This window comes from Grampus griseus (assembly GCF_964374135.1).
Source record: "Grampus griseus genome assembly, chromosome: 16".
Taxonomy (NCBI): Eukaryota; Metazoa; Chordata; class Mammalia; order Artiodactyla; family Delphinidae; genus Grampus; species Grampus griseus.
Genome location: NC_139010.1, coordinates 71,585,072 through 71,611,636, shown reverse-complemented (window position 1 = coordinate 71,611,636; position 26,565 = coordinate 71,585,072). Strand labels below are relative to the sequence as shown.

The following is a 26,565-nucleotide window of genomic DNA, read 5'->3' as shown; positions in this document are numbered from 1 at the left end:
TTTTCCAGAAAATCTACTGCCTACCTAAAACAAAATATGCAAGTGACAGTAGCTTTAAAATCTCTAGTGAGAAACTTTTCATTAATCAAAGACATACAATTACTGTAAGTATTCTAATAACTAAGTGGTAAAAAAATTTTCTCATCTATTTAAAATGTAAAATCTTACATTGTGATTAAAAATTATAGAATCATGAAGTACTATAGATAGAAGGCCACATATATCTTCTCTACAATATTTAATTTTTTTTAAAGTCTTTACTGAATTTGTTACTATATCGCTTATTTTATTTTATATTTTGGTTTTTTGACCAAGAGGCATGTGGGATCCCAGCTCCCTGACAAGGGATCAAACCCGCACACCCTGCATTGGAAGGCAAAGTTCTAACCACTGGACTGCCAGGGAAGTTCCCTTCTCTACAATATTTATGATGGTAATAAAGCCTCTACTTAATTTTGGTAGTGGAGTGCTCACTATTAAGGCTGGAAAACCATTCTTCTGGACAATTCTATTCATTAGAAATTTTGCTTTAACTTGCACTATATTTCTCTATAATACCTATTGACTGATGTTAATTCCAATCTCTACAGTTCCATAGGAATAGTTAAAATTCTAGTCCATGTAAAAGTTCCAATTCATTAAACCTTATTCATATGATATAATTTACCTCTTCTGGATGTATCCCAGTTTGTCAATGTCCCTGTGAATATGTGGCAACTAGTACTGGATATCCTCTATATGCTTATAATACAATGGAATAAAGCTGTTTTTCTTGTTTTGTTTTGTTTTTTCTGGTATGCGGGCCTCTCACTGTTGTGGCCTCTCCCATTGCAGAGCACAGGCTCCGGACGCGCAGGCTCAGCAGTCATGGCTCACGGGTCCAGCCGCTCCGCGGCATGTGGGCTCTTCCCGGACTGGGGCACGAACCCGTGTCCCCTGAATCGGCAGGCGGACTCTCAAACACTGTGCCACCAGGGAAGCCCTAAAGCTGGTTTTTGAGAAAGGATCATAGACTATATTTTTGGGCATGTTAGTCTTTGAAATCCCTATTATACATTCAAGTGGGCATATCAAGAAGATAGCTAGATATGCAAGAAGTCTAGTGTTTATAAAATAGGACTGGGTTGAGGTATAAATTTTTAAATAACAGTTTTCTAGTGCCCTGAAGATTTCCACCTTAGACATTTTCAACATCCCTTCTACCACCTGAGTCATTAGGTCTGACACAGACTGAGGTCTACCTAGCCTTCCCCATATGCAGTACTTTTCAGAGTAGCCAATATCCCTAGGCCCCCAAATTTCAAATTATCCCCATAAGTATATTAAAAAATTAAGGGAAAATATGAACCATGTGAAAGGAGAATCAGAAAACATTTGAAAAATAAAATAAATGAAATACAAAGTAGAATGGATGTATGAATACAACAAATTAGCATGTTGAAAGGACAGACTGAGGAGGAGGGAGAGAAAAAAGAAAATTTAAAAGAAAAGCTAAAAGATATTCAAGATAAAAATAGAAATGTGATCAAATAATAAGAATCTCAAAATAGCAAAGAAAATTGGAATGGAAGAAGTACTTGAAGGTATAATGGAGATATGTTTCCTTGAATTAAAAAGAAAGATGACAAAAATCCTTCACCTATACACATTACAGTAAAATTAAATAATATCAAATTAAACCAAAAAATTCTTACGGGAGAGAAGAGAAAGTTTCAGAGAGAAAGAGTGTATCACCTAAATAATAAGAAATAGAGTGATGTGGCACTAATTTCTATAATTTAAATCTAAGTTGATATTTTATCAATAAAATATATATCTAGTTTCTAAACCAGCTAAGAATTACTTTACAACTTCTTCACATTTGAAGGCCATTTCAGTTTCACATGACTACTTTTAGTGAGAATCAAGAATCTTGCATTTAAATAATATTTAACACTGATTAAGCACTTACTACACATTTTGACATGTATTATCTTTTTAACCTGCAAAAGTATCCTAAGACAGAGGGGTAGGCAAAATTCTAATATGGCCCCCAAGATTCCCAGTCCTTGATGTACACACCCTGTATATTCCTTCCCCTGAAACTGTGAAAATGATGGAAGTCATTCCATTAATTTGGTTACATTATATGGCAAAGGTGATGGAATAGTCACTCCCATGATTATTACATTACGTCAGACTCCACTTTGGTAGACTGAAGAGAAAAATTTTAAACAAAAGAGATTCTACACCTGGCACTGAAGAAGCACCATGCCATGATGTGGAGAGGGTCAGGTGGCAGGGAATGGCAGTCAGCTTCTAGGGGCTGAGATCATACCCTGACGGAAAGCAGCAAAAAAAAGTGGGGACCTCAGTCCCACAACCCCAAGGAACTGAATTCTGCCAAAAACCAGTGAGCTGGGAAGCCAAGTCCTTTTGCCACAGATGAGAGCCTGACTGACACCATAATTGCAGCCTGGTGAAACGCTGAGCAGAGGAACCAGCTATCTGTGTCCAGATTCCTGACCCACTAAAACTGTAAGATAATAAATGCATGTTGTTTTAAGCTGATACATTTGTGGTAAATTGCTACTTAGCAAGAGAAACTGATAAAGGTAGACCCTATTATCATCTCCAGTTTTGTATGTGAAGAAATTAAGGTACTGACACACACACAAAAAAAACTTCTTCCCAATCATACACCTTGAAAATGGAGAATGTAAAACTGATGTAGTCTGATTTAGGATCTGTGTTCTTAATACCTACTCTTAATACCTACTCTTTACAGCCACCAGAAAAGCAAGCAACTGTCACCTGAAGACACAGATTAAAAACATTCACGGAATAGGCATTGATGAAAAATACTGTATATAATTTACCTTGCACCAGGTTAATTGTGTATTTTAAAAACACAGGAAGCGAAGCCTCCTTTCTCACTTTAATAACAACTGCATCATTTCCTCAGTCAAATCTGTAATATTTTCCTAATATAGGCAAATATCAATTTCAGAAAGATATTCTTATTCCCTAGATACTGATATACTTTTATCAAGGTTACCTATGATTGCATATATTTGTTGATTTCTGGTCACTAGCAAACACCTCCTGTCCCAAAAAGGAATTATTTTATTCAAATACTTGTTTTCTTATTGGGGTAGTCAACTCTAGTCTTATATCTTCCAGTATGGAAGCTAAAAAAGCTCTTTCTGGGAGATTTTTTTTGTCTTCCACCCTCTGGTACAACAATGGAATAGACAGGTGACCTAAATTTGCCAGTCAGGCTCATTCACCTATGATTTTCAGATCTTAACTGAGTAATATGGATGAACTGAAAAAACCATGAGACTTCATTCACTAGAGTAGTCATGCTTAGGTAAGAATGTAAAGCACTTCATAACTGAAAACTTCTGGGACTAACAGCTTTCTGCCCATTGTAAACCAGATTATTTATTCTCCCTTCACACTGTTAGCAGCATGTTATACTAATAATACTTTTTCCATCTGTTTGTTATCGGAGATAGCTTCTGTTCCTTACAAAGAATCTTAACTAACAAAACTATTTACTATACAATTTCATTTTTGGAGAAGAAAAAAATGTTTTGTTTTGTTTTACAAGAAGCCTTGTGACTATAAAGATGAGGGAAATCCTTTGTTGCACTAATAAACTATCTACATTACATGCTAAGACTTTTCAAAAGAGTACTATCAGAAAGCATATATTATCCATACATCTCTCCCTCAGGAGAAATACATTACTCATCTCTTAATTTAAAAACTATTCATTGAATTACTTCACCTAAGTGCTGGGGACAGTTTCTACTATAACAGAGTTTTGAGGCTAATAGGGGATAAAGAAGTGAAACAATAATTACAACAGAATGTGATAAGCTGAAGGATGTAACAGTTTAAGAGGAGAGTTATGTATAAGGCGAAGTTATATTTGCACTGAGACAAAGGCTAAGCAATAGTCAGGAGGTTAAGACAACAAAGGTCATTGAAAAAATGCAGAATGTAAAAATGCCCAACAGAGACAAAGAAATGAGAGTAGACAGATGTTGGGGGAACTACAAGTAATTTGGTATGGCAAGAAGTAGAGATAATAAAGACAAAGGGAATATTTCATAAAAATAAAAGGGTCAATACATCAGGAATATTAGCCAATGTAAATATTGTATAAAATAGTGCAACTGCAAAGAAAAAAGAAGAAAATCTTACAGTATTGAAACAAGAAACAAACAAATCACCAAACATAGTTGGAAATTTCAAAAACACTCAGTAATTCACAGAAAAAGTAGAAAGAAAATAAGGATACAGAACACTGAGCAACACTATCAACCAAATATTCAATTAACATTTAACGAATAACAAACAACTGCGAAGCATACTTGTTTTTTTAAACACATATGGATTTTCAGTAAAAGCAACCATATTCTGGGCAAAAAGCAAACAAACAAAACTCGAAACCAATAAATCTATAGGATTAAAATCATACATAGTTTTCTCTGGCCACAGAGAAAATTAAATTAGGAAATAATGAAAGGAAGACACCTGGAAAATTCCCAAGTATTTAAGAATTAAATAAGACACTTTTGAATGACTCATGAGTCAAAGAACATATCTCAAGGGAAATAAGGAAATATTTAGGTGTGAATGAAAATGAAAATAAAACTTTTCAAAATTTGTGGAATGTGCCTAAAGCAGTGCATTGAGGGTAATTTATAGCTTTAGAGGCATATAAAAGAAAAGAAGAAAATTCTAAAGTCAGTGATCTAAACTCTCACTTTAAGAAGCTAAAAGAAAGTTCATTAAACTAAATTATTTAAATTAAACTAAACATTTTGTTTTCAACTGTTCTATAAGCAGGTATAATTCTTGTACTACTTTTTGTTGTAAGTTATCAACCTAATATAGATAAGTAAAATAGAAAACATTTATTTTAAATGTTATGGGAAATTACAGAAAGATTTAAACAGGTGAGATTATGTAAGAAGATAAAAACACTTTCACATACCAATGATGATAATGGTGCTGAGGAGGGAGAAATGGTGATCACCTATCTACTGCTTATTGCAATATTTACTGTAGTATAGGCATGGTTCTATTTTACATAATTATGTCATTTAATCATAATGATAACCCTATAATGTAAGCACTACTGTCTTCATTTTATAGATGAGGTAACTAAAGCTAAGATAATGGAATAATTTAACTGAGGTCACAAATGGGGGACAGACAGATTTAACAGAAATCAGAGAAAAGTAGTTCAGAATAAAAGAAGTCCATGAGAAATGCTACAAAGAACTGAATAGCATTAGGATTAACAAGTATCCATTGGCATGGTAACGACCACATTATTACTGACAAGCTGACAGGTATAGTTTAAAGCTGTTTTGCTACATACTAGCGGTCTGATTTTCAAAATACATGACATAATACAAATAAATGGTAGCAGCATGTCATTATAGCGATTGAAAAATGTGGAAATTTTCTGGAATTCTAGAATTGGTTTCCAATCGTACTTACTTGCTCTCTTTCACTACAAATGTGTATATATAAAGGAATTTGTGCTCCTGTGAATGGTAAAGATGCCATCAATTTCTTCTTAATATTATCCTTTTTTTGTTGTTATGGCAGTGTCCCAATATTAGTTCAGTATTCAAAATCTTAGCAGTGTTATACGGATCAGTCCCACATGTGTGCTGCCTAGTTGGCAGTATGAGACCTGGGCAGATGTCTACCTAGCCTGTAATAGGTATCTTTGGTATCCTACTTCTCAAAGACTTTGGTATCCTAATTAGGATCAGTTCCATTCACTAACAGGTCAGGGGTGAACCAAGAAGTTAATAAGCAGCTTTATGGGACCGATCATCTGAATTCTTACCTTCTGCTCTTTCCTCATACTTTCTGGTTACCTGGAAACCTCCTTTATAGTCCACTGGCCATAAGCTGTCCATCTCTGCAATTGTGCAATGGTGGCAGGAAAACAAAAGAGGGCAAATAAAACAGTGGGGTTTAGCCCCACCCTCTGGGAGTTGTGTCTCTATCAGAGAAGAAGGCTCCCTGCCCTCAGAGTTGGGACTTTGCAGCTTCTCATTCCCAGTGGCTTTTGTAGCCACTACCACATGACCATTGAACTGCCTGACTACTGAGGCCCAGGAAAGTGGAGAAAAAGGAGAGAAAAAAAAATGGTGCGTATTTCCCATCCTCCCTGAACTTTACGAGTTCCCTTTTCCACTCTTTAGGCCAAAAGTAGAGAGTTTCTTCATCTCACTCTTTCTGCACCACAGTGCTCACTTCTGGGTCTGGGGCCAGCGAATTCAATGGGAAAAAATGTTAATCTCAACACCGGTTCAGTGGTACTTTGAATTCTAGTATTTTTTTCCAATCTGCCTCCTGATAATTACTTTCAGAGACCTCAAATTGCTATATCATGCATTCTGTCAAGATTTTTTTGGTTGTGTTCAGTGAGAGAAAGGTCAACATGTGTTTACTACTCCATCTTACCTCTTATGTGGAATAGGAATGCTTCCAAGGACTAGTCCAACAAACAGTCTTTTATTAGTTTTTATTAAAAGTTCACGTGTACTTCAGAAATATGTCAATTCTGTCATCCTTGGATGCTATATTATCTCTTTCTCTCATGTATATACACACACAATTATATCTATTGTGCTGCATCAATCTTCTTTTATTTTAGTGATACAAAGATATTTTATTCCTCCTTATTCTATTAGCAAATGAGAGTTAAAAGTGGGTTAAAGCAGGGGCGTCCCTAACCCCGGGGCCATGGACCAGTATCGGTCCGTGGCCTGTTAGGAACCTGGCCGCACAGCAGGAGGTGAGCGGCAGGCTAGCAAGCAAAGCTTCATCTGTATTTACAGCCGCTCCCTATCGCCTGAGCTCTGCCTCCTGTCAGATCAGTGGCGGCATTAGATTCTCACAGGAGCAAGAACCCTACTGTGAACTTCACATGCGAGGGATCTAGGTTGCGCGCTCCTTATGAGAATCTAACGCCTGATGATCTGAGGTGGAGCTGAGGCGGTGATGCTAGCACTGGGGAGTGGCTGCAAATACAGATTACAATAGCAGAGAGGTTTGACTGCACAAAGACCATAATACATCAACTGCTTGCAGACTCATATCAAAACCCTATCAGTGAGTGGCGAGTGACAATTAGGCTGCATCTGTTGTCAGGCTTTATAGTGGCAAGCGAGTTGATGTACTTCAATTGCACAGCTGCATCTGGTGTCAGGCTTTAAGTCAGAATCCAATACTTATTTTATTCTGCTCGTAGCCCGCCCATTATTTTATTTACCACTTCTGTCCGCGCCTCTTTCCCATACTGTGCACTTGTCTCAGTCACAGTTTTGGGAAGCCCACAAGCTAACCCTAGCCAAAATGAGTAAAAAACAAATGTCGCTGGAGAGCTTCTTTGAAAAGGGGAAAAGACCCAATGATGAGACAGCAGAAGACTCTGGCTGCCAACAAAAAGGAAGCTGCATTTAAAAGAAAACACCAAGAGTCCTACTTAAATTACCGGTTCACTGCAACAGGTGACTGACATTCTCCAAGCCTGCTTTGTAAAATATGTGGCGACCGGCTATCCAACGAAGCAATGAAACCTTCAAAACTGCTTTGCCACATGGACCAAGCACCCCGCATTAAAAGACAAGCCTTTGGAGTTTTTCAAAAGAAAAAAATGTGAACACAAAGAACAGAAGCAATTATCGAAGGCCACCACTTCGTCAAATGTGTCTGCACTAAGAGCATCATTCTTAGCGGCTAATCGCATTGCTAAAGCTAAGAAGCCCTTTACTACTGGTGAAGAGTTGAGCCTGCCTGCTGCTAAGGACATTTGTCATGAACTTTTAGGAGAGGTTGCAGAAAATAGCAAATCAATCAAAGGTACACACTTCTAGAGAATCAGGTAATCTCTCAGAGAATTGCTAAACAGCACCTACCATGATACTGTTAAGTTAGATGGGAATCACTTTTGCCTAATTCAAAATTTTAGACAATTTTCTAAAACCACCTCCCTTCAAATCATAAATACTCTTCAAAAGGTATTCTTCAGTCCCCCAAGAAGGTGATTTCACGGTGTTTTCGCCTAATTCATACACATGGGTGTAGCAACAGCAAGAACTGTTAATCAACATACATACAGTCTCCTTGTACGCTTGCCAACAAATCTAAAGCCACTTGGTATTAAGCCACTAAGTCAAGAAAGTTAATTTCTGTCTTGAGGTTCCTTAAGGTATCTAGGACTGGGTATTCAATAGCTTCTATTTTCATGAAGATTTTTTATCCGATCTTACTTTTTCTTCTGTTCTGAGGCTAGAAACCAAATCTAAGCAATCTGTCTCCGCCAATTCTGTCTTCAGAGCCTAACAAGTTAGTGAATTATTCTTCCTCCAAAGTCCCCCAAATCTGCTAAGGATCCAGATCTTCCAGGAAATTACCCTGACAACTGCATGTAAGACTGGGACACTAAAAGCCATAGAACAGTTACCAGACAAGTCTTCTAGAAGGCTGTTTAGGTAATGATTGCACATATTAATACAACGCTTTTTCCTTAGTAGTGGGCTTATTATATCTGACTAAAGTTATTCTCAAATTTAACACACAAGGGAATGCTTTAATTGGACAATCTGTTGTCCAATTATATTCTGGAAAAAATGAGGACACATACGTATTAAAACTATGCAAATAGGGCTTCCCTGGTGGCGCAGTGGTTGACAGTCCGCCTGCCGATGCAGGGGACACGGGTTCGTGCCCCGGTCCGGGAAGATCCCACATGTCGCGGAGCAGCTGGGCCCGTGAGCCATGGCTGCTGAGCCTGTGCGTCTGGAGCCTGTGCTCCACAACGGGAGAGGCCACAACAGTGAGAGGCCCGCATACAGCAAAAAAAAAAAAAAAAAAGGAAAGAAAAACTATGCAAATAACCACATTGATATAAAAGTAAAGAGACTTCCACTCTTTAAAAAAAAAAAGCATGTATTCCTGAATTCCGTAGGATCACTGAGAGCAACATATCATTCAGAGTGTTTTATTTATTTGGCATTAGCAAAGATCAAGAAGAAAGAGAAAGGCCTTCATCATATTATCTATCAGAAAAGAGAATATTAAAAATGATACCACAATATTCCCACTCAAAATCCCATCCACATTTAAAATTTTCTCATTAGTTCATGTAGCCCTATGTATTTAAGTATTATTCCATTGGATTGTGAAACAGCAATCTGTTTTCATTAACTTCACACATTTTGAAGCTACATTTTGGGCACATACAGATTCAGGATTGTGCCATCTTTCCAGTGTATCTGCTACCTCTTTATCATTGTGAAACATACCTCTTTAACTCTAGTAATGACTCTTGCTTGAAAGTTTACTTTGTGTGATCAATAGTTTTCTTTTGGTTAAGTTTGTAGAGCATACTTTTGGTATACTTCTACTTTCAACCATTTTGAATCATTATATCTAAAGTTTGTCTCCTTTAAGTATCAGGTTTTATTCAATTCTGTATGACAGTTTTAGGCTTTTACTTGGTACATTTAGACTACTTAAATTTAATGTAATTACTGATATAGCTAGGTTATACTTCTCTTCTTACTATGTAATTTTTATTTGAACCACCTTTGTTATACACCATTTTTCTCTTTTCATACCTTGCTGTGAGCTCATAAAATATTTCTATTTGTCAATTCAACTTCTCAGTCAACTTATTTCATTCCTTCCTTTCTCCTTCTTTAGATTTACCCTAGAAGTCATAACAACTAGAGACTCTTAAGATTCATTCCTTGTACCATTTCACTGATATTGCTAGCACCACAGACTACTTCAGTTCTACTTACCCCATTGCTCTTTGCATTACTTTCATCATCTATTTGTTGTTCTACAGAAATTTAAACTCCATGAGCTATTTTTTAATCCAGTATTCATTTAAATTTACCAATTCTGTTATTCTTCATTTCCTCTCATGTTTCAATGTTTATATCTGAGATCATTTTAAAACTTTCCTCTGCTTAAAGTCCTCTCTGTAGTATTTCTTTTGGCTCCAATCTAATGTCAGTAAAATCCTTCAGATTTTTTTGTTGTTGGAAAATGTACTTATCTGACCTTGATTTGGAAAATGTGTTTGTTGTTTATAGTTGACAGATATTTTCCGTCAGCACATTTTCTCCCCGCTAGTGGTTTCCATTGAGAAGTCACTTGTTGGTCCTGGGACAAGTAGGCTAGTCTAAGCGTGAAATTCTCATGGAGATGGCAGGAAGGCAAACGGAAACATGCAAGTCCTCTTAGGTTTTAGGCTCAAAACTTGCGTATCCACACTACTGCCTCGTTAAATTCTTCTCCATCTTCCAAAGCTCTTATTATCCCACACCACCACCCCAATCATTCTACACCATCACTTTTCTGCCATACAATCTGGTTTCCAGCGATTAAAAAAATCTGTTTGCTCCCTGATGAAAATTCTTTCATTAAACTTTGAAAACCCATCTCTCTTGACCAGAATTCCCTCTCATACATCTGGTCCATGAACTCCTATTCATCCTTCAAAATCTTGCTTCAATATAACTCTCTCCAAGATGCTTCCCTGCTTCAATATCACCTCTGTAACATTAATAAAGGTGGATCTACAATTTAGACTCTCCAGTTCGCAAACACCATTCACATTGATGTTAGCCACAGTGAATAGCTCAGATAACATTTTATGACTGAAACAAAACCAAAATATGTCCCTGAAATTTTATATAAAGGCTCTAGGAGAAAGTCTTTTCCCTTTTCTGTCCGGGATGACTAAATTAGGATTCTATAAATCCAACTAAAATAGAATAGAATACAGTCAACATACTTTGTGAAACAGAACCTACAAACAGAGAGGGAATAATTACATTAGCCAATTCAAAAATTATTTACATAACACAGTATAAAGAATGTCAAGGGACGCAGTTTTAGGTAAGATGGTCGTAAGAGGAGACAGAGTTCCTGAAGTTCCCAGAGACATTTCCTTTGGATGCTCTGTTTTTCTAAGCCTGTAATATCCCTTGTGTTACTTCAAAGCTAATTTAAAGTTGGATTTCTTTACCTACAACTGAAAGAATGCTGATTAACATATTTTATGAGCTACTTGAGGGCAGAAACTACTTTGTGTACCATTTTATCCCCTAGCAAAGTATTCTGTGTGTGACTGAAATTTAAGAAATATCTGCTGGAGAGTGTAGCCAAAAATTTACATAAATGTTCAATATCCACCCCACTTCCATAGGAAGCACGACTTTATATTAGCCTTTGACTGAATAAATACAGAATTAAATACTAAGTAAATAACAATCATTACCATTCCTTTTTATTTTGTTAGTTTCCTGCAGAAATTTATCAAGTTCTATTATCATGCTAGTAAGTTTCATCCTATTAATAGCAATATTAGACCCAAATTGGATCAAGCCAAATGAAATATTTTTCTACTTTCTTACATATCAGTAAAAACTTCTCCTAATTCATCTAATACTTTTTAAATTGATCTGTTAAATCTGTTCAAACATATATGGGAACATTATAACTGAAAGTAGTCAAAAGAACTGAATAGGAAAAAGTACCACATAAAAGTATGAAAATATGATTGACATTAATTAAAGCAAAATCTATGTGAAATGTTTGGCTTACAAAAAGGATATGATACAAAGATGTTTTGTTATGCAAACAACAAATAATTAAATAACTCTTCATACATTTTTTATGCTATAGCATATAAAAAAGAATTAAATTACAAGTAGAAAGTTCTAAAGTAACTTGAAGTGTTTTCTTTCAGCTGTACACACAAAGTGCTCTCCCTGTGTAACAAGTCTACCGAAGCAAATATTTTATAAAAGTAAAAATGATCATAAAAGTTAAATGTTAATTTTTATCAGAAACCATTTTTGCTTGTTTGAAGCATCACTGATACAACTTTGTGAAAAGAAAAGAGTGATTTTTATCTTTGGACAGAGGATTCTTGGTACCTCATGGTCTGATGGATATTTTTCAACAGGAATTGGGTTTTTTGTATTTTTAAATTTCAGCTACTTTTCAAAATAACTGCCTCCATAGAGTATAGTTTGTAAATATTTATGAACAATTTCATCTATGGATTGTAAACTTTCTCATAATTTGCAGCTTCTTGGAATTTGCAATAGTGTGTGCTGAGGAAATCTAAAATATATAGACATATGTCTACAAACTGACTGCCATTTATCTGAAAAGTACTTGAAAACTTAAATACAAGCTATTCATTAAAACAATTTACAAGTAAAAACATAAAACACATACATAGTAACAGTCCCATCCTTCAGCAGAACAAATTTATGGCTACCATGCTAATCCAATTACCATTCAGACTCAAAATTAAATGTAGGATTTCTACTTCCTTCCAAAATGGAGTGACAGGGAATGGATTTATCCTCCTGCCAAAACAACTAGTAAAGCAGACAAAATGTATGAAACACTGGTGTTCAGGTATTGGATATCAAGCAACGCAGGACAATGATCCCTGAGTAGAGAAATAATGAGGTAAGCCTTCTAATGCCACAGATGATTGTGGATTTAAGGCTGGATCAAAAGGAGAGTGAACACAGGTGCAGTCCAAGGTGTAGCCAAGGTGGCTACAGTGTACAAGACAGTATACTGGAGAAGACAGAACTGCCCAGAGTCCCTGTGAGTCTTCAGGCGAATACTACTTACTGGTGAAGAAACTATCCAAGGCTGGAGAAAGAACCATATGAAAGGAGCAGAGAGAAGAATCCTCAAAACTCACATAGGGTTGGGAACAGCTCATGGTCCAACCAGTCAGAGATGGATAACCTGTAATTCATGTCTCACAAAGTAGAGTACCCAGAAGGGCAGTACCTCAGGAATGGAAAGATTAACGCTAGACTAAATTATGCTTTGTTCCTGCCGATCAAAGCACAAAAATAAGCCTTGAAAAGATCAAATTTTTCCAAGTAAATTAACTCCACTGCAGAAAAAAGCTAAAACTTATCTATCAAAATTAATAAATATCTAGCACCCGAAAAGGTAAAACGCAGAATGTCTGGCATCCAATCAAAATATGACTCATAAGGAAAGGCAAAATAAAACAATAGGAAAAAAACCTCAGAAATGACACAAATGATAGAATGTGCAGACAAGGACATTGAAAGAGTTATAGTAACTGTAATTCCATATGTTCAAGATGGCAGAAAATCGATGGACCATGTTAAATAGAAACATTTTTTTCTAAAAACCTTATCAAAATTCTAGAAATAAAAAATATAATGTCTGAGATGAAAAATACACTGGATGAGATTAATATGAGATTGGATAATACAGAAGAAAAGATTAATGAACTTGAAGATATAAGTACCAAAAATATCCAAAGTGAAACACAGAGAGAAAAGAAAAGAATGAATAAAAACCAAGAACAGAGCATTAGTGGGCAAAGCAACAATTTCAAGCAGTTTAATATACATACAATTGGAATTCCTAAAGAAGAAGAGAGAAGTGGGAAAAAACCAGAAATAATGGCTGAACATTTTCTAAATTTCGTGAAAACTATAATTTTATGAATTTATGAAGGTCAGTAAAACCCATGCACAAGAAACAAAAAACCCCACACCTATACACATCATAATCAAATTGGCCAAAATCAGTGATAAAGAGAAAAAAATTTTTAATGCAGAAAGAGGAAAATGAGCCATTACATACAAAGGAACAGTAAGGTTAAACACATTTCTCATTAGAAACAACAGAAACCAAAGGACTGCATACAGAAACATCTTTAATTAAAGGAAAAATCTACAATTTAAAATTCTTTAACACCCCCCCCAAAAAAAAGTGAAATAAAGATTTTTTCAGAAATACAGCCAGATATAATGCATTGTCAGCAGATCTGCACTAAAGTGTTAAAGGACGTCCCTTAGGCAGTAGGAAAATGATACTACGAAGTACACACTGCTATATTTAAAACAGATAACTCACAAGGACCTACTGTATAGCAAGGGGAACGCTATGTTATTCTGTAATAACCTAAATGGGGAAAGAATTTGAAAAAGAATAGATAAATATATATGTATAACTGAATCACTTTGCTGTAGACCTGAAACTAACAGAACATTGTTAATCAACTATGCTCCAATATAAAATAAAAATTAAAGAAAAAAGAAATTTGGATTTACAAAAAAGAAAAAGAAATGATGAATATTGGAAACAGTAAATATGTAGGTAAAAGAGAAGATGTTTTCTTATTTTTAATACCTTTAAATAAAACTATCAAAAATAGTAAAAGCGTAGTGTGAATTTTATAATACATGAAGCAGTAAAATATATTCAACAATGGCACGAAGGTCGGGGGAAGGAAATGAAAGTACACTTTTTAAGGTTAATACACAAAAAATGAGTGATGTAATATCTCTTATAGACAATGAGAAGTTTAAGATGTATATGATAAACTATAAAATAATCACTAAAATACCACAACAGAGTTGTAGCTAATAAGCCAACAAAAAGGATAAAATTAAATCATAAAAAATGCTGAATTAAAAAAATATGGCAGAAAAAAGGAAAGAATGAGCAATGAACAAATAAGAAAAATAGAAAACAAATAGCAAGATGTTAGATTTAAACCCAAAGACATACAGTAATACCTCAAAGATACTGTAGGTTCAGTTCCAGACCACTGCAATAAAGCAAATATTGCAATAAAGCATTTCACATAACGTTTTTGGTTTCCCAGTGCATATAAAAATTATATTTGTAAAAAAAAATTATATTTGTACTATACTATAGTCTGTTAAGTGTGCAATAGCATTATATCTAAAAAAATGTATTGGGTTGGCCAAAAAGTTCATTTGGTTAATGAATATGTTGCCAGATAAAGTTCTTGATGAAAATGAAAAAATGTGTCTTTTATTTTTACTTAAAACCAAATGAACTTTTTGGCCAACACAATACATACTTAAATTTAAAAATTCTTTATTGGTGAAAATGCTAACCATCATCTGAGCCTTCACTGAGTCTTAGTAGTAACATCAAAGATCACTGATCACAGATCACCAAAACAAATATAATAATAGCAAAAAAGTTTGAAATATCATGAGAATTACCAAAATGAGACACAGGGACACAAAGTGAGCAGATGTTTTGGAAAAATGGTACCTATAGACCTGCTCAACTCAGGGTTGGCACAAACCTTCAATTTGTAAGAAATGCAGTATCTGCAAACTGCAATTAAGGAAAGCTCAATAAAATGAGGTATGCCTGTAAATATATATACGTTACACGTACATGATTTAGGATTGGATGAAAAAGACAATTATATGCTACCTAAAATAAATCCACTTTAAATATAAAAGCACAAATAGGCTAAAGTAGAAGGATGAAAAGTAACATAGCATTCTAGCAGTAATTTTAAAAAGCTGGAGTGACTTTGCTATTAATATTTGGCAAAATAAATTTTTATTTCTTGTAAATAAATTTTAAAGCAAAGAATGTTACCAGGAATATAGAAAGTAATTTCCTAACAATAAAGAGGTCAAGTCACCAATTCATCAAGAACACATAAAAACCCTAAACATTTATCCATCTAAGTAAGAGAGCTTCAAAATACATGATGTAGAAACTGCTAGAACCACAAGAACAAATAAACTAACCTACAGTAACAGTCAGAGATTTCGACGCTCATTTTTCAAATTGACAGGGCATCAATGTGGACACTAGACGACTTGAAAAAGCGATCAACCAACCTGCCCTAATTGACATTTGTACAAGACTTCACCCAAGAAGAGGAGAACACACCTCTTTTGCAACTGTCCAAGGAATATTTACCAAAATAGATTCATATCTGGGTGCTATGGTCTTCGAAAGGTGATTAGGTAGGTCGTGAGGGTAGATTGCTCATGAATGGGATTAGTGCTCCTATAAAAGCAGTCCCACAGAGCTCCCCACCCTCTTCCATCATGTGAGGACACAGCAAGAGGGCACAGGCTATAAACCAGGAAAAGGGCCATCACCAAAACCTGACCATTCTGGTGCCTTGACCTTGGTCTTCCCAGCCTCCAGAACGGTAAGCAATGAATTTCTGTTGTTGATAAGCTACCCAGTCAATAGTATGTTTTCATAGCAGCCCAAATGGACTAAGACACTAGGTTTATTCATTTTCTATTGCTGTAGTAACCAATTAACACAATGTTAGTGGCCTAAGACAATTTGTATTTACTGTCTTATAGTTCTGTATGTCAGAAATCTGATAGAGGTTTCAGTGGACTAAAATCAAGGTGTCAGCAAGGCTGCATTTCTTTTTAGAGGTTCTACTGAAGAATCTGTTTCCTCAACTTTTGCAGCTTCTAGAGGCTATATTCCTTGGCTCGAGCCCCCTTCCTCCATATTCAAAACCAGTAATGTTGCTTCCCTCTGACCATTCTTCTGTAGGCACATCACCCTCTGACCCTGACCTCAGCCAAAAATGGTTACATTAAGATTCATGTAGTTAGGTTGGTCCACCCCAGTAACTCAGAGTAATCATCTTAATGTCCTAAACTTAATCACATCTTCAAAGTCCTCTTCGTCCATGTAAGATAATATATCCACAGGTACCAGAGATTAGGACGTGGTAACCTTTGTGGAGCCATTATTCTGCCAAAAACACTGGACCATAAGTCTCAATAAATTTTTAAAATTCAAATCAAAAAAAAATTCAAATCATTCAAAATATATTCTGCGACTACACTGGAATTAAATTAGAGATAAGTGACAGAAGCATTTCTAGAAATTCTCTAAATAGTTGGAAATAAAATATCCCACTTTTAAATACCCCACTGATCAAGGAGGAAATCAAAAAGGAAATTAGAAAGCATTCACCTTAAGACATCAGAAAAAGAAGAGCAAATTAATGTCAAGGAAGCAAAAGAAAGGGAGTAATTAGAGAGAAGAAATTAATGAAATAAAAAATAGAAAAATAAATGAAATTGATAACTCTCTAAGCAGACTGACCAAGAAAAGAAAAAAGGAGAGGGGAAACTAATTACCAATACCAGGAATTAGATGACATCAGTGGATGATATGTGAATATTGTTAAAAATCTTTTGCCAATAAATTCTACAAATTAGATAAAATGGGAAAGACACAACTGAGAGACACAAACGGACAGAGCTCGCTCAAGAAAAAACAGATAACCAGAAAAGCTCTCAATCTATTAAGGAAATTAAAGTTGTAGTTAAAACATTCCCATAAAGAAAATCACAAGTTCAAATTCATTCAATGTTGAATTCTACCACAAATTTAAGAAGGAAATAATATGGATTCTATATCAATTTTTTCAGAAAATTACACAGGAAGGAATACTTCCCAATTTATTTTATAAGGCCAGCAGTACCATGCTACAAAGTCAACAAGATTATAATAATAGAAAACTACAAACTAACATGCCTCATAAACATAGGTACAGAAATTCTTAAAATTTTAACAAATCAAATGCAACAATATATTAAAGGTATAATACAAAATGACTAAGTGGAGTTTACCCCTGATTAGTAAGGATGGTTAAACATTCAAAAATCAATGTAATTCAATTCTATTAGCAAACAGATCTCAATTCAAATACTTTTACTATTTTACGTTTAAAAATGGAAAGTTTATTACAGTTCTGTAAACAAACACACATACTCATCTGCCTTAATATAACATATCCCATAGGACTAATGTGATGATTTTACTCAAAGACTAAGAACTGGGCTCTACCTATCTTGACCATCACAGTTATTTTCCACATTTTATTATTTTGGGAGAGTGGGATATTTTAACTTCATTATTCAAATTCTGGTTTGGCTTCCAGAATATATTACTAGTATGATCTCAAAAGAAAATCCAATTTAGAAAGTTAATTTCTAACCATTAAATATTCATGAACATTCTAAAGTAACTGTAATTTGCTTAAAAATAAAATTAGATAGCCATGAAATAAAGGGCAGGAAACAATTAAAAAATGTAACAATTCTTTCAATTTTAATTACTATTTAATAAGCTCAAGGATGAGCCCTTTTGTTACCTTCAATCATAATCTGAATAAAACAAGTGAAATCCAATTAACATTTCTATATAAATCTTAGAAAATGAAATGATATATCCAGCATCCTCAAAGTCAAAATTCTGAAAACCTACAAGGAAATATTTCTGGCATTCTTTTTTTACTATATTAGCATCTAATTCAATCACAATGAAGAAGTAACTTTATCAAATTAATTTCTATTACTATTTACTGAGTAGTAATTTGTACTAATATTTCTTGAACAGGTAAGTAATTTCCTTAACTTAGGCATGGAATCAACCTTACAATAAGAATTTTTCCAGCAAATAAGTGATTTTTACAAATCACTCAGTCCTCTCACAAATTACATAGAAATTAATATAAATAAAACATGCAAAATTTTCTATATAAAAGAAGAGTAAATGATCTGTAATTTTTTAAAGATTATAAAACATAATGGCTCAGCACAGAGCTTGGCACACGTGAGCTATTTAGTAAACTAATTTGAATTCATTCTAATCAAACAGTCATAAAAGGATGAATAAATAAATCCCAACATTAAAACATAGACTTTTTCTTTTATAAAAGCGTAAATTAAGTATACAAACCTTGACTATTTCAACACAGAAAGAACATCCTAAATGTTCCTAGCAATAAATCAAAAGCCTTTAGCAGCCTATCACTAAACACAATAAAAATGAAATATACAACATATATAGAGTAGATAAAGAAATCAATAGTGAAAGGTAGTGAGCCTTAAAGAATTAACTATTAGGTACTGCTAATCCTAAATTTTTAATGAAGGTTTGAATTATGTTCAGTATATAATAAAGATTACTAAACACAGCAAATGATTTCAAGTTGGACTGTAAGAAAAGAATATCTATTTGACCCTCAAAGAATAAAATTAATCAGAAAATACAAACAATGTAGTTATTTCAACTTTTGATGCATTTTTAAAGAATATAATCTCAATGAAAAATTAGTACATTCTTTGGTTAATTCAATATTATTTGTGTAAACATTTTTTACGAAGACATTCATCATCACAGACATTCACTGTATCCTTTGTATGGAGGGTCGATACTTGTTTTCATATTGCTCAAAATATACAAATCTTTATCACCTCTTTGAACAAAAACAGCATTCTTTTTGTAATGAAAATACTCAGTGGTCATTAGAGTAAATACTATTAACACTTACCTGTATTTTAATGGGCCATGAAAAGTTGCTGACGTACACATAGAAAGTAATGTTTGGATTGCTTCTAAAGTTAAATTTTTCATAGGAAAAACTATCTCTGTATTCTTTTATATTAGTCTTGGAAACTATAGGAGTCTCCTCCCCAGATATTGTTCCAGCTAAAATGTAAATAATAATAACAAATTTAAATAATTCATATTAGGAAACAGGTATCTTTATTAACATAATATATACATATATATGATATTTACTTAATTTTTGTAACTATACTTATAAGAACATAACTATCCAAATAAAGTCATGTTTTACAACTTAGAATGACGAAGAAAAAAGAAAATGAGATTTGTCATACATATTGATATAATGGAAACAGATTTAGTATAAAAATTATTTTTTACAATGATTAAGTGATACACTGATTAAGTGCTACGTACTAGGCACTGGCTTAGAGACTTTATATTCTATTCTAAAAAAAAATTTATCCCAGAGATATTCCAGCTCTGTTTTTCAAACTGAAAACTGAGCCTCAGAAAGATTAAGACACTTGCCTTAAGTTTATAGCTACTGAACAGTAAAGTCCTTTTTGGAACTCAGGTATATAAGGCTTCAGAAACTGAGTTTTTTCTACTTCTCCACAGAGCCTTTCAAAACAAATCAGGACATATTTCACATGTCTCAATCCAATTTAAAAACGGAAAAGAAATCAAATTTTTTTGTTTACCACAAATTGAACCACCACTACTTTGAATAAATTGGGAGGATATAATTTAAAATATGAGTTAAACGTTCAATTAGTTAAACACATATTGGGTACTCAATAAATATTTACTGAAATTAACCAAATGGAAGAAAGAATTTCCAACAATCTTACCAAGACCTCCACCTTAACAGTAAAAATAATTAGGATACTGAGCAACTGAATTAATTTCTAACTGATGACCTCTTCCAAAATAACCTTGGATGCTTTTTTAAAATGCAGATTTCCTGATGACATCTTCCAAACTGATAAATCAAAATTTCTGAGATTTGGTTCTGGGAATCTGAAGGTTACAAGTGATCTCTTGCATATTAAAACCACTGTTCTAAAGTGATTACACAGGTTTTATGTATTTATGTTGACAAATTTTAAAACTCTTGTAGAGTCAGTTTATTATGCAGAATTTCAAATTTACAGTACAAGTTATCATGAATTCTTATTAATGAAACTCACAGAGCCAAGATTTCACTATATGTTTGCACTACTGGAACAAAATATCTACATAATTGTCTAATCTTTTCCATTTTTACACATGTAATATAAAATCTGGAATTGCAAAGACCTCTTCACTCTTGACTTGTTTCCATTATTCTACATATTAAAATAGCATAATAACTTAATTTTAAGAAATCAAATATGGACTTCTAAGGATCCACATATTTTCTTTAAAAAGCTTCCAGCACTTTTATGCAACAGTGTATCTTTTACATAGAAAGTAGAAAGCAACAGAATTTCCTAAAATGTAAATATAAAACTGTGAGAATACTTTTTCATAATACAGCATACAGATTTGTACTTCTTCTTAGTTATGTTTCTTAAAAGTTAACAATTTCAACTTATAAACCTTATTATGGAAGAACTATTAAGTGCAGGGGTTTTTTACCCTCTCTCAGCACCAAAGCTGACAAAGGTACAGGGTAAGCTTAAAAATAATAGATAATTTGGTAATTTATCAGCATATACAGAAAAAATTCACTGTCTTATATCAATAGTAAGGTCAATAATTAAATTTATAGCTTCAATGGTGAATCAAGTAATTGAAATTTCAGCCTCTTTAGTCATTAAAGAAGTAATCTATCTTAATTAAAATCACAGGAATTCATAACACTGTCATAAAAAAAATTAAGTAGTGTAAAATGTTGTTATCTACCTAATTTTAATTGAATTAGGGAGAAAGTTAACACTGTAATGAAGCTTTATTAATAATGCTACTTATTATTTTTACCTGAAACAGCAGGTATTATTATATGCATAATTATGGCATATAGTATATATATATGCCATATAATATTTTTTAATTTCAATTATTTAAATTAACATAAAAGGTCATAGAACACCCTACTATGTATAGAAACAGAAGTGAAAGACACATGACAACAAAATTCTCTTACCTGTTGAACCAACTGACCATGTAATGTTGAGATTAAAGTTGTTTGATGCATTAATTGAAATATCCAAATTTTTGTTTGACTACCAAGAAAGAAAATATTGTGGTTAAAAAAATCAAATTATACTAGATAGATATGTTTACTGTTTTAATTATGTCCATGCTATATTTCTCAAACTGTAAACATCATGTCAATACTCAAGTGAGAAAGTGTCGACGCCAATTATACTTTTTTGATGAAAAAATATAGGTGATAAATTCAAAGGTATATTTAAAGTTCCCATTTATCTTCCCTACTATGATCTGGCCATCTCTATGTAAGCCAGAGGCTGCTACAATTCAATATTTTAGCAATTGTGGCTTCGTATTAATTAAGTCAGGTTCATGAGGCAACAAAATGAGTTTATAAAGACTAGGCATCATTGAGTCAGGCGACCTTGGGTTCAAATCTTAGCTCTTTAATGTACGTGCTGATTGATATAGGGAAGGTTACCTCTCCTTCCCGAAAATCAGTTTCCTTATCTCTGAAATGGGGATTTCATGACTTTCCTAAAGACTTCCTTGTGAACATTAAATAAGATTCTTCATCTTCTTCCTTACCAGGGAACTTCCTTACCAGAATCAAGAAGGCATGATTGCTGATCTCTGAGAAGGGGTTAATTTTTTTATTATTAATGGAGTGGTTCAAAAATAGTTGCTTTTCTACAAAAACAAAACATGGTAGAAACAATGTACCCCTAAGAAAACTTAAATCATTATTTTTATCTTGAAGTCACATCTTCATGATTGTGTGTGCCTTATTTTGGGTCGGGGAAATGTGAGAATAACTGGTATTATTGCTAGAAAGGTCACACAAAATTTGCAACTGATATAGGAAACTGTAGAACTCTTCTTGAATTTTTAGTTCATCCTTTCAAGTTTAAGCATTACTGAAATATGTGGTACCATAACTAAAGCCCTATAAAATACATTTGATTAAATGTATTAAAATACATTTGAGGTCAAGGAAATATACTGGACTGGAAGAGGTAATACTGTGACTACCACAGTAAATGAAAAATTAGTCATTTAGAACATTATTGTTAGATGTGGATAAATTCAGCAAGATATTATACAAGAAACTACTCCAGAAATTGTTCACATGAAAGCACTGGCTGGAGATGATGTACAGTGGGTTAGAATTATATCTGTTTTCAAAATATAATAAATGCATAAATAATGTAGGTACCTATTTTTTTATTTTTTTGTAGGATAAGTAGGAAACCCAGACCAACAATCCATTTTAATTTCAGAAATTGTTCCAAGTTGAATTCCTCTTTAATTATAAATTGTATAAATATAATTATAAATTAGTTATAATGATGTTACAAGCATCTTTGGTGGCACTTCTCATGATAGTTTAGTGTCCTTCAGTTTCCAAAAACATGTGTCTGGGCTCTTGGCTTCAACTGAACAACACAGCAGAAAGTAAAACTGAAAGCTGTGACATTTGTAAGAATTCAAGTTTTTCTGGAAATTGAAGGAGGAGAGGATAGCCAAGAGAGAAGCAAACTAGAATTATGGCTAATCTGAGCCTATGTGTATGACACTATGATCATATTGGAGAGAAGGATTACTCACACCCACATTGTGAGTCAGATATCCCACTTATATTAAATGTCTTATATCCTCAATGAACTCTACAAGTACCATTAAACATTCAAGAAGCCAAAGGTAAAGACTAAATTCTGATTCATGCTGCAACATGGATGAACATTGGAAACACTGAAACATTAGGCTAAGTGAAATAAGCCGAACACGGAAGTACAAATGTTGTATGATTACACATATGAGGTACCTGGAACACAGAAACTGATAGAGAATGACAGAGAAAGTAGAATAAAGGTTACCAGAGGCTGGGGGTAGGGGAGGAATAGGGAGTTATTGCTTAATGGATACAGAAATTCTATTTGGACTGATCAAAAATGTTGATGATGGATTGTGGTAATGGTTGCATAACACTGCAAATGTACTTAAATGCCACCAAATTGTATACTTAAAATGGTTAAAATTATAAATTTTACTTTACGTATGTTTTACCACAATAAAAAAGAAGTCCACAGTGTTTACAGTGCACTTATTAAAACATTCTTATTATACAGAAAATGTAGTTTCTGACATTAATATGTCTTTATAAAAATACACACCATCAGTGAAGAGAGTATTATACTTGTAAGAAGACATCCTCAAAAAGTCTTATTTAAAAGTCAAAACTTTACATGTAGTCCCAAGAATGTAGGCATCCCTTAAAATCTAAGGAATAAGGAGTATTTCCCTATTTTGGGGAAAGAGGGCTCTTACTTTACTAGAAAATGAAAATTTAAATTATACTATTTTTTGGCAAGTTCAGTAAAATATTTTAGAGGAAAGAAGCTAGCGAATGCCAGGATACATTTTGAGGTTTCACCTATTTGAAAAACTATTAAAATATATGATATAGATTTAGTAAGCTGGATTAATGTATACTAAGAATACAGCATTTGAGAAAGAGTGACATCAGCAAGATGGTGGAATAGGAAGCCCCAGCACTCATCCCTGACAAAAAGAAAACAATTTAACAATGATAGAGGGACCAAAACACCTTTTTGACAGGACCAAAATCCAGTTAAGAAGTTGCAGGACAAAAAAATGAATACAAAACTGAGAATAGCCACATTATAATGGGTAAAAAGAACAATTTCACTTTACCAAGGTCAGCACCTCCCCCAAGCCAGCACAGCTCAACATCAGAAAGATCAACTTGGCCAATGACTGCTCCCTCAGGGGAAAGAGAGAGTGTAGGATATATCCAACATGATTGTCCTTTAATTGTACTGCCCAAAGGACCTATTTCTGTCTCCACTATGACAGAGAGCACTGAGAGAACAAGCATGTGTGGACATCTGACATCAGCTAAGAGAAAACAAACAAAATGTGGGTGGCTCACTAGAGCCAACATGACTCAGAGAGATTGGGAGAAGGTGCACAACCCTGAGAACTTCTCCCCCAGAAGAAGTTGTTAAAGGGTACAAACTTGCAAAGAGTAGGTAAATCCTAGAGATCTAATGCACAATATAGTGATTACAGACAACAAATACTGTATCATAAACTTCAAAGTTGCTAAGAGACTAGATTTTAATTATTGCCCCCCCAAAATTACAATTATGTGACGTGACAGAGGTGTTAGCTCATGCTATGTTTGTAATCATATTGTAATATATGCACATATTAAATCAGCATATTATACAGTTGAAACTTACACAATGCAATGTCAATTACATCTCAATAAAAATATTTTTTTTTAAACCTAGCATTCATATAACTCAGATAAAACAGTTGATTTAGAAAAAATATAATGAAAACTTACTACTATGTAACAGTATATTTTTAAAAGAAGAAAATATATATAAGATAGCCTGTGTTTTGAAGCTTTGGGTTATATTTTCAAAAAGACTACTCCCAGTTTCAGAACGTAATTAAAAGCATAAACACTGCTGTAAGCCTGAAAAATAATAGAAATAATGCATAAATTGTAGGACTATTTACAAAATCTGAAATATCAAGCTCACAAATTCTGTGAATCACAAAGATAACTAGGTCTTACAAAAAGAAAAAATTAACAGGATTAGTCTTTCTACAAAAGTCCTACAGTGTGATAATTCTGAGAAGAGGTACAATTACAATGAAAGATGATGAAAAGCTGTATCCGTTGATATTTTAAAAGTTAAATTATCTTCTCACCTGTTCTGGGTTTGCTATGAAGTTTATGGCAGTATGATGGCGATCATCTTCCTGTAATAAGCTGAATGTAAACTGATAATCAATCAAAAGGCTGTCTGTAGGGAAAAAAAAAATACAATCCTGATATGTACTTTTAAAAATTGACAAAAGTTAGGTGAAAATATATTGCATATCAGATTTGAAAATTATTATCATTAATTCTTAGTGGCCTATTCAAGACTGGCAAACTATAAATCTTTGTTATCAAGCAACAAAAAGCAAAATATAGATATGAAAGTAGTCCTAACGCTTCAAAATTCTATTTATTACTTCTCTTGCTATTATAAAGGTTCTACAAACACTGTAGCCATTCTGGAAACTACACAAGAGAATAAAATAAAGTCATCCACAATCTTACAATCAGAGAAAAATACAGCTATCACTTTGGTGCATTTTATTCCAGTTATAATTCTGTAGATAGAAAGACGGGGAGACATTTTGGTATCTTAGTTTCATAAAATCAAAATTCTTTGAAAACATGAATTTTAATAGCTAAATAATATTTCATCACATGTCATAATGCATTTACTTGGACCTATTATTGTAGTAATTTTTACTTTCAGCAGTTTTTAAATGACTCTGTGATAAGTATCATTCTACAAAAGTGACTCTTATTAACAATTGGTAAAAAGAATTCAGTGGTAAACATTTTTAAATTTTGTCCATGTATAATAATACTGAAACCAAGGTGAAACATTTAAATGTTATAGGTCATGAATAGCTTCACGTGTTGTGAGTGAAGTATCACTCATAATGTTAAACTGCCACCTTTTATGGATCAGAAAATAAAGGATCAGAAAATAAAGGAATTAAAACATAATTCTGAACCAGTTCATGTAGGTCAAATCTGAAAAAGCCTCCCAGAATAGAACAGAGATGAAAATCACTGAAGAGGAATATTAGACATACAAATTTTCAACATATGCAGGGAAAGTGTTGTTAAAAGCAGACAATCATAACAAATTGAAAGGAGCACATATATGTTAAATATATGATAAAAAATCTGTTGAAGATTCAAACCTAAATGTTAAAAGGAAATGCCCTGCATAAAAGATAAAAAGATATTATTTGGCCATAAAGAAGAATGAAGTACTGATACCTGCTATAACATGGATGAACCTTGAAAACATTATGATAAATAAAAGAAGCCATCACAAAATCTACATATTCCATGATATTATTTATACGATATTTCAGAGTAGACAAATCTATAAAGAGAGGAAAAAGGTTGCCCAAGGCTAGGGGAAAGGAGAATGAGGAGTGACTGATAATTTGTACTGGGTTTCTCTTAGGAGTGAGGAAAATGCTATAAATTAGATAGTGGTGATGTCTGCACAACCTTGTGAATATACTAAAAAAATCACTGAATGTACACTTTAAAAAAGTGAGACTTTAGGTATATGAATT

General features: G+C 33.5%; 1 protein-coding gene across 1 annotated transcript in view; it reads right to left on the bottom strand.

Moving 5' to 3' along the window:
* Positions 1–26,565, bottom strand: part of ATRNL1 (attractin like 1) — a gene marked incomplete at both ends in the record, with an annotated part of 679,175 nt that overhangs the window by 414,163 nt on the left and 238,447 nt on the right. Inside the window, 3 exons of the mRNA XM_082673255.1 lie at positions 19,217–19,374; positions 21,365–21,443; positions 25,120–25,214. Coding sequence (XP_082529381.1) covers positions 19,217–19,374; positions 21,365–21,443; positions 25,120–25,214 — 332 coding nt within the window. The remainder of the gene's footprint in view (positions 1–19,216; positions 19,375–21,364; positions 21,444–25,119; positions 25,215–26,565) is intronic.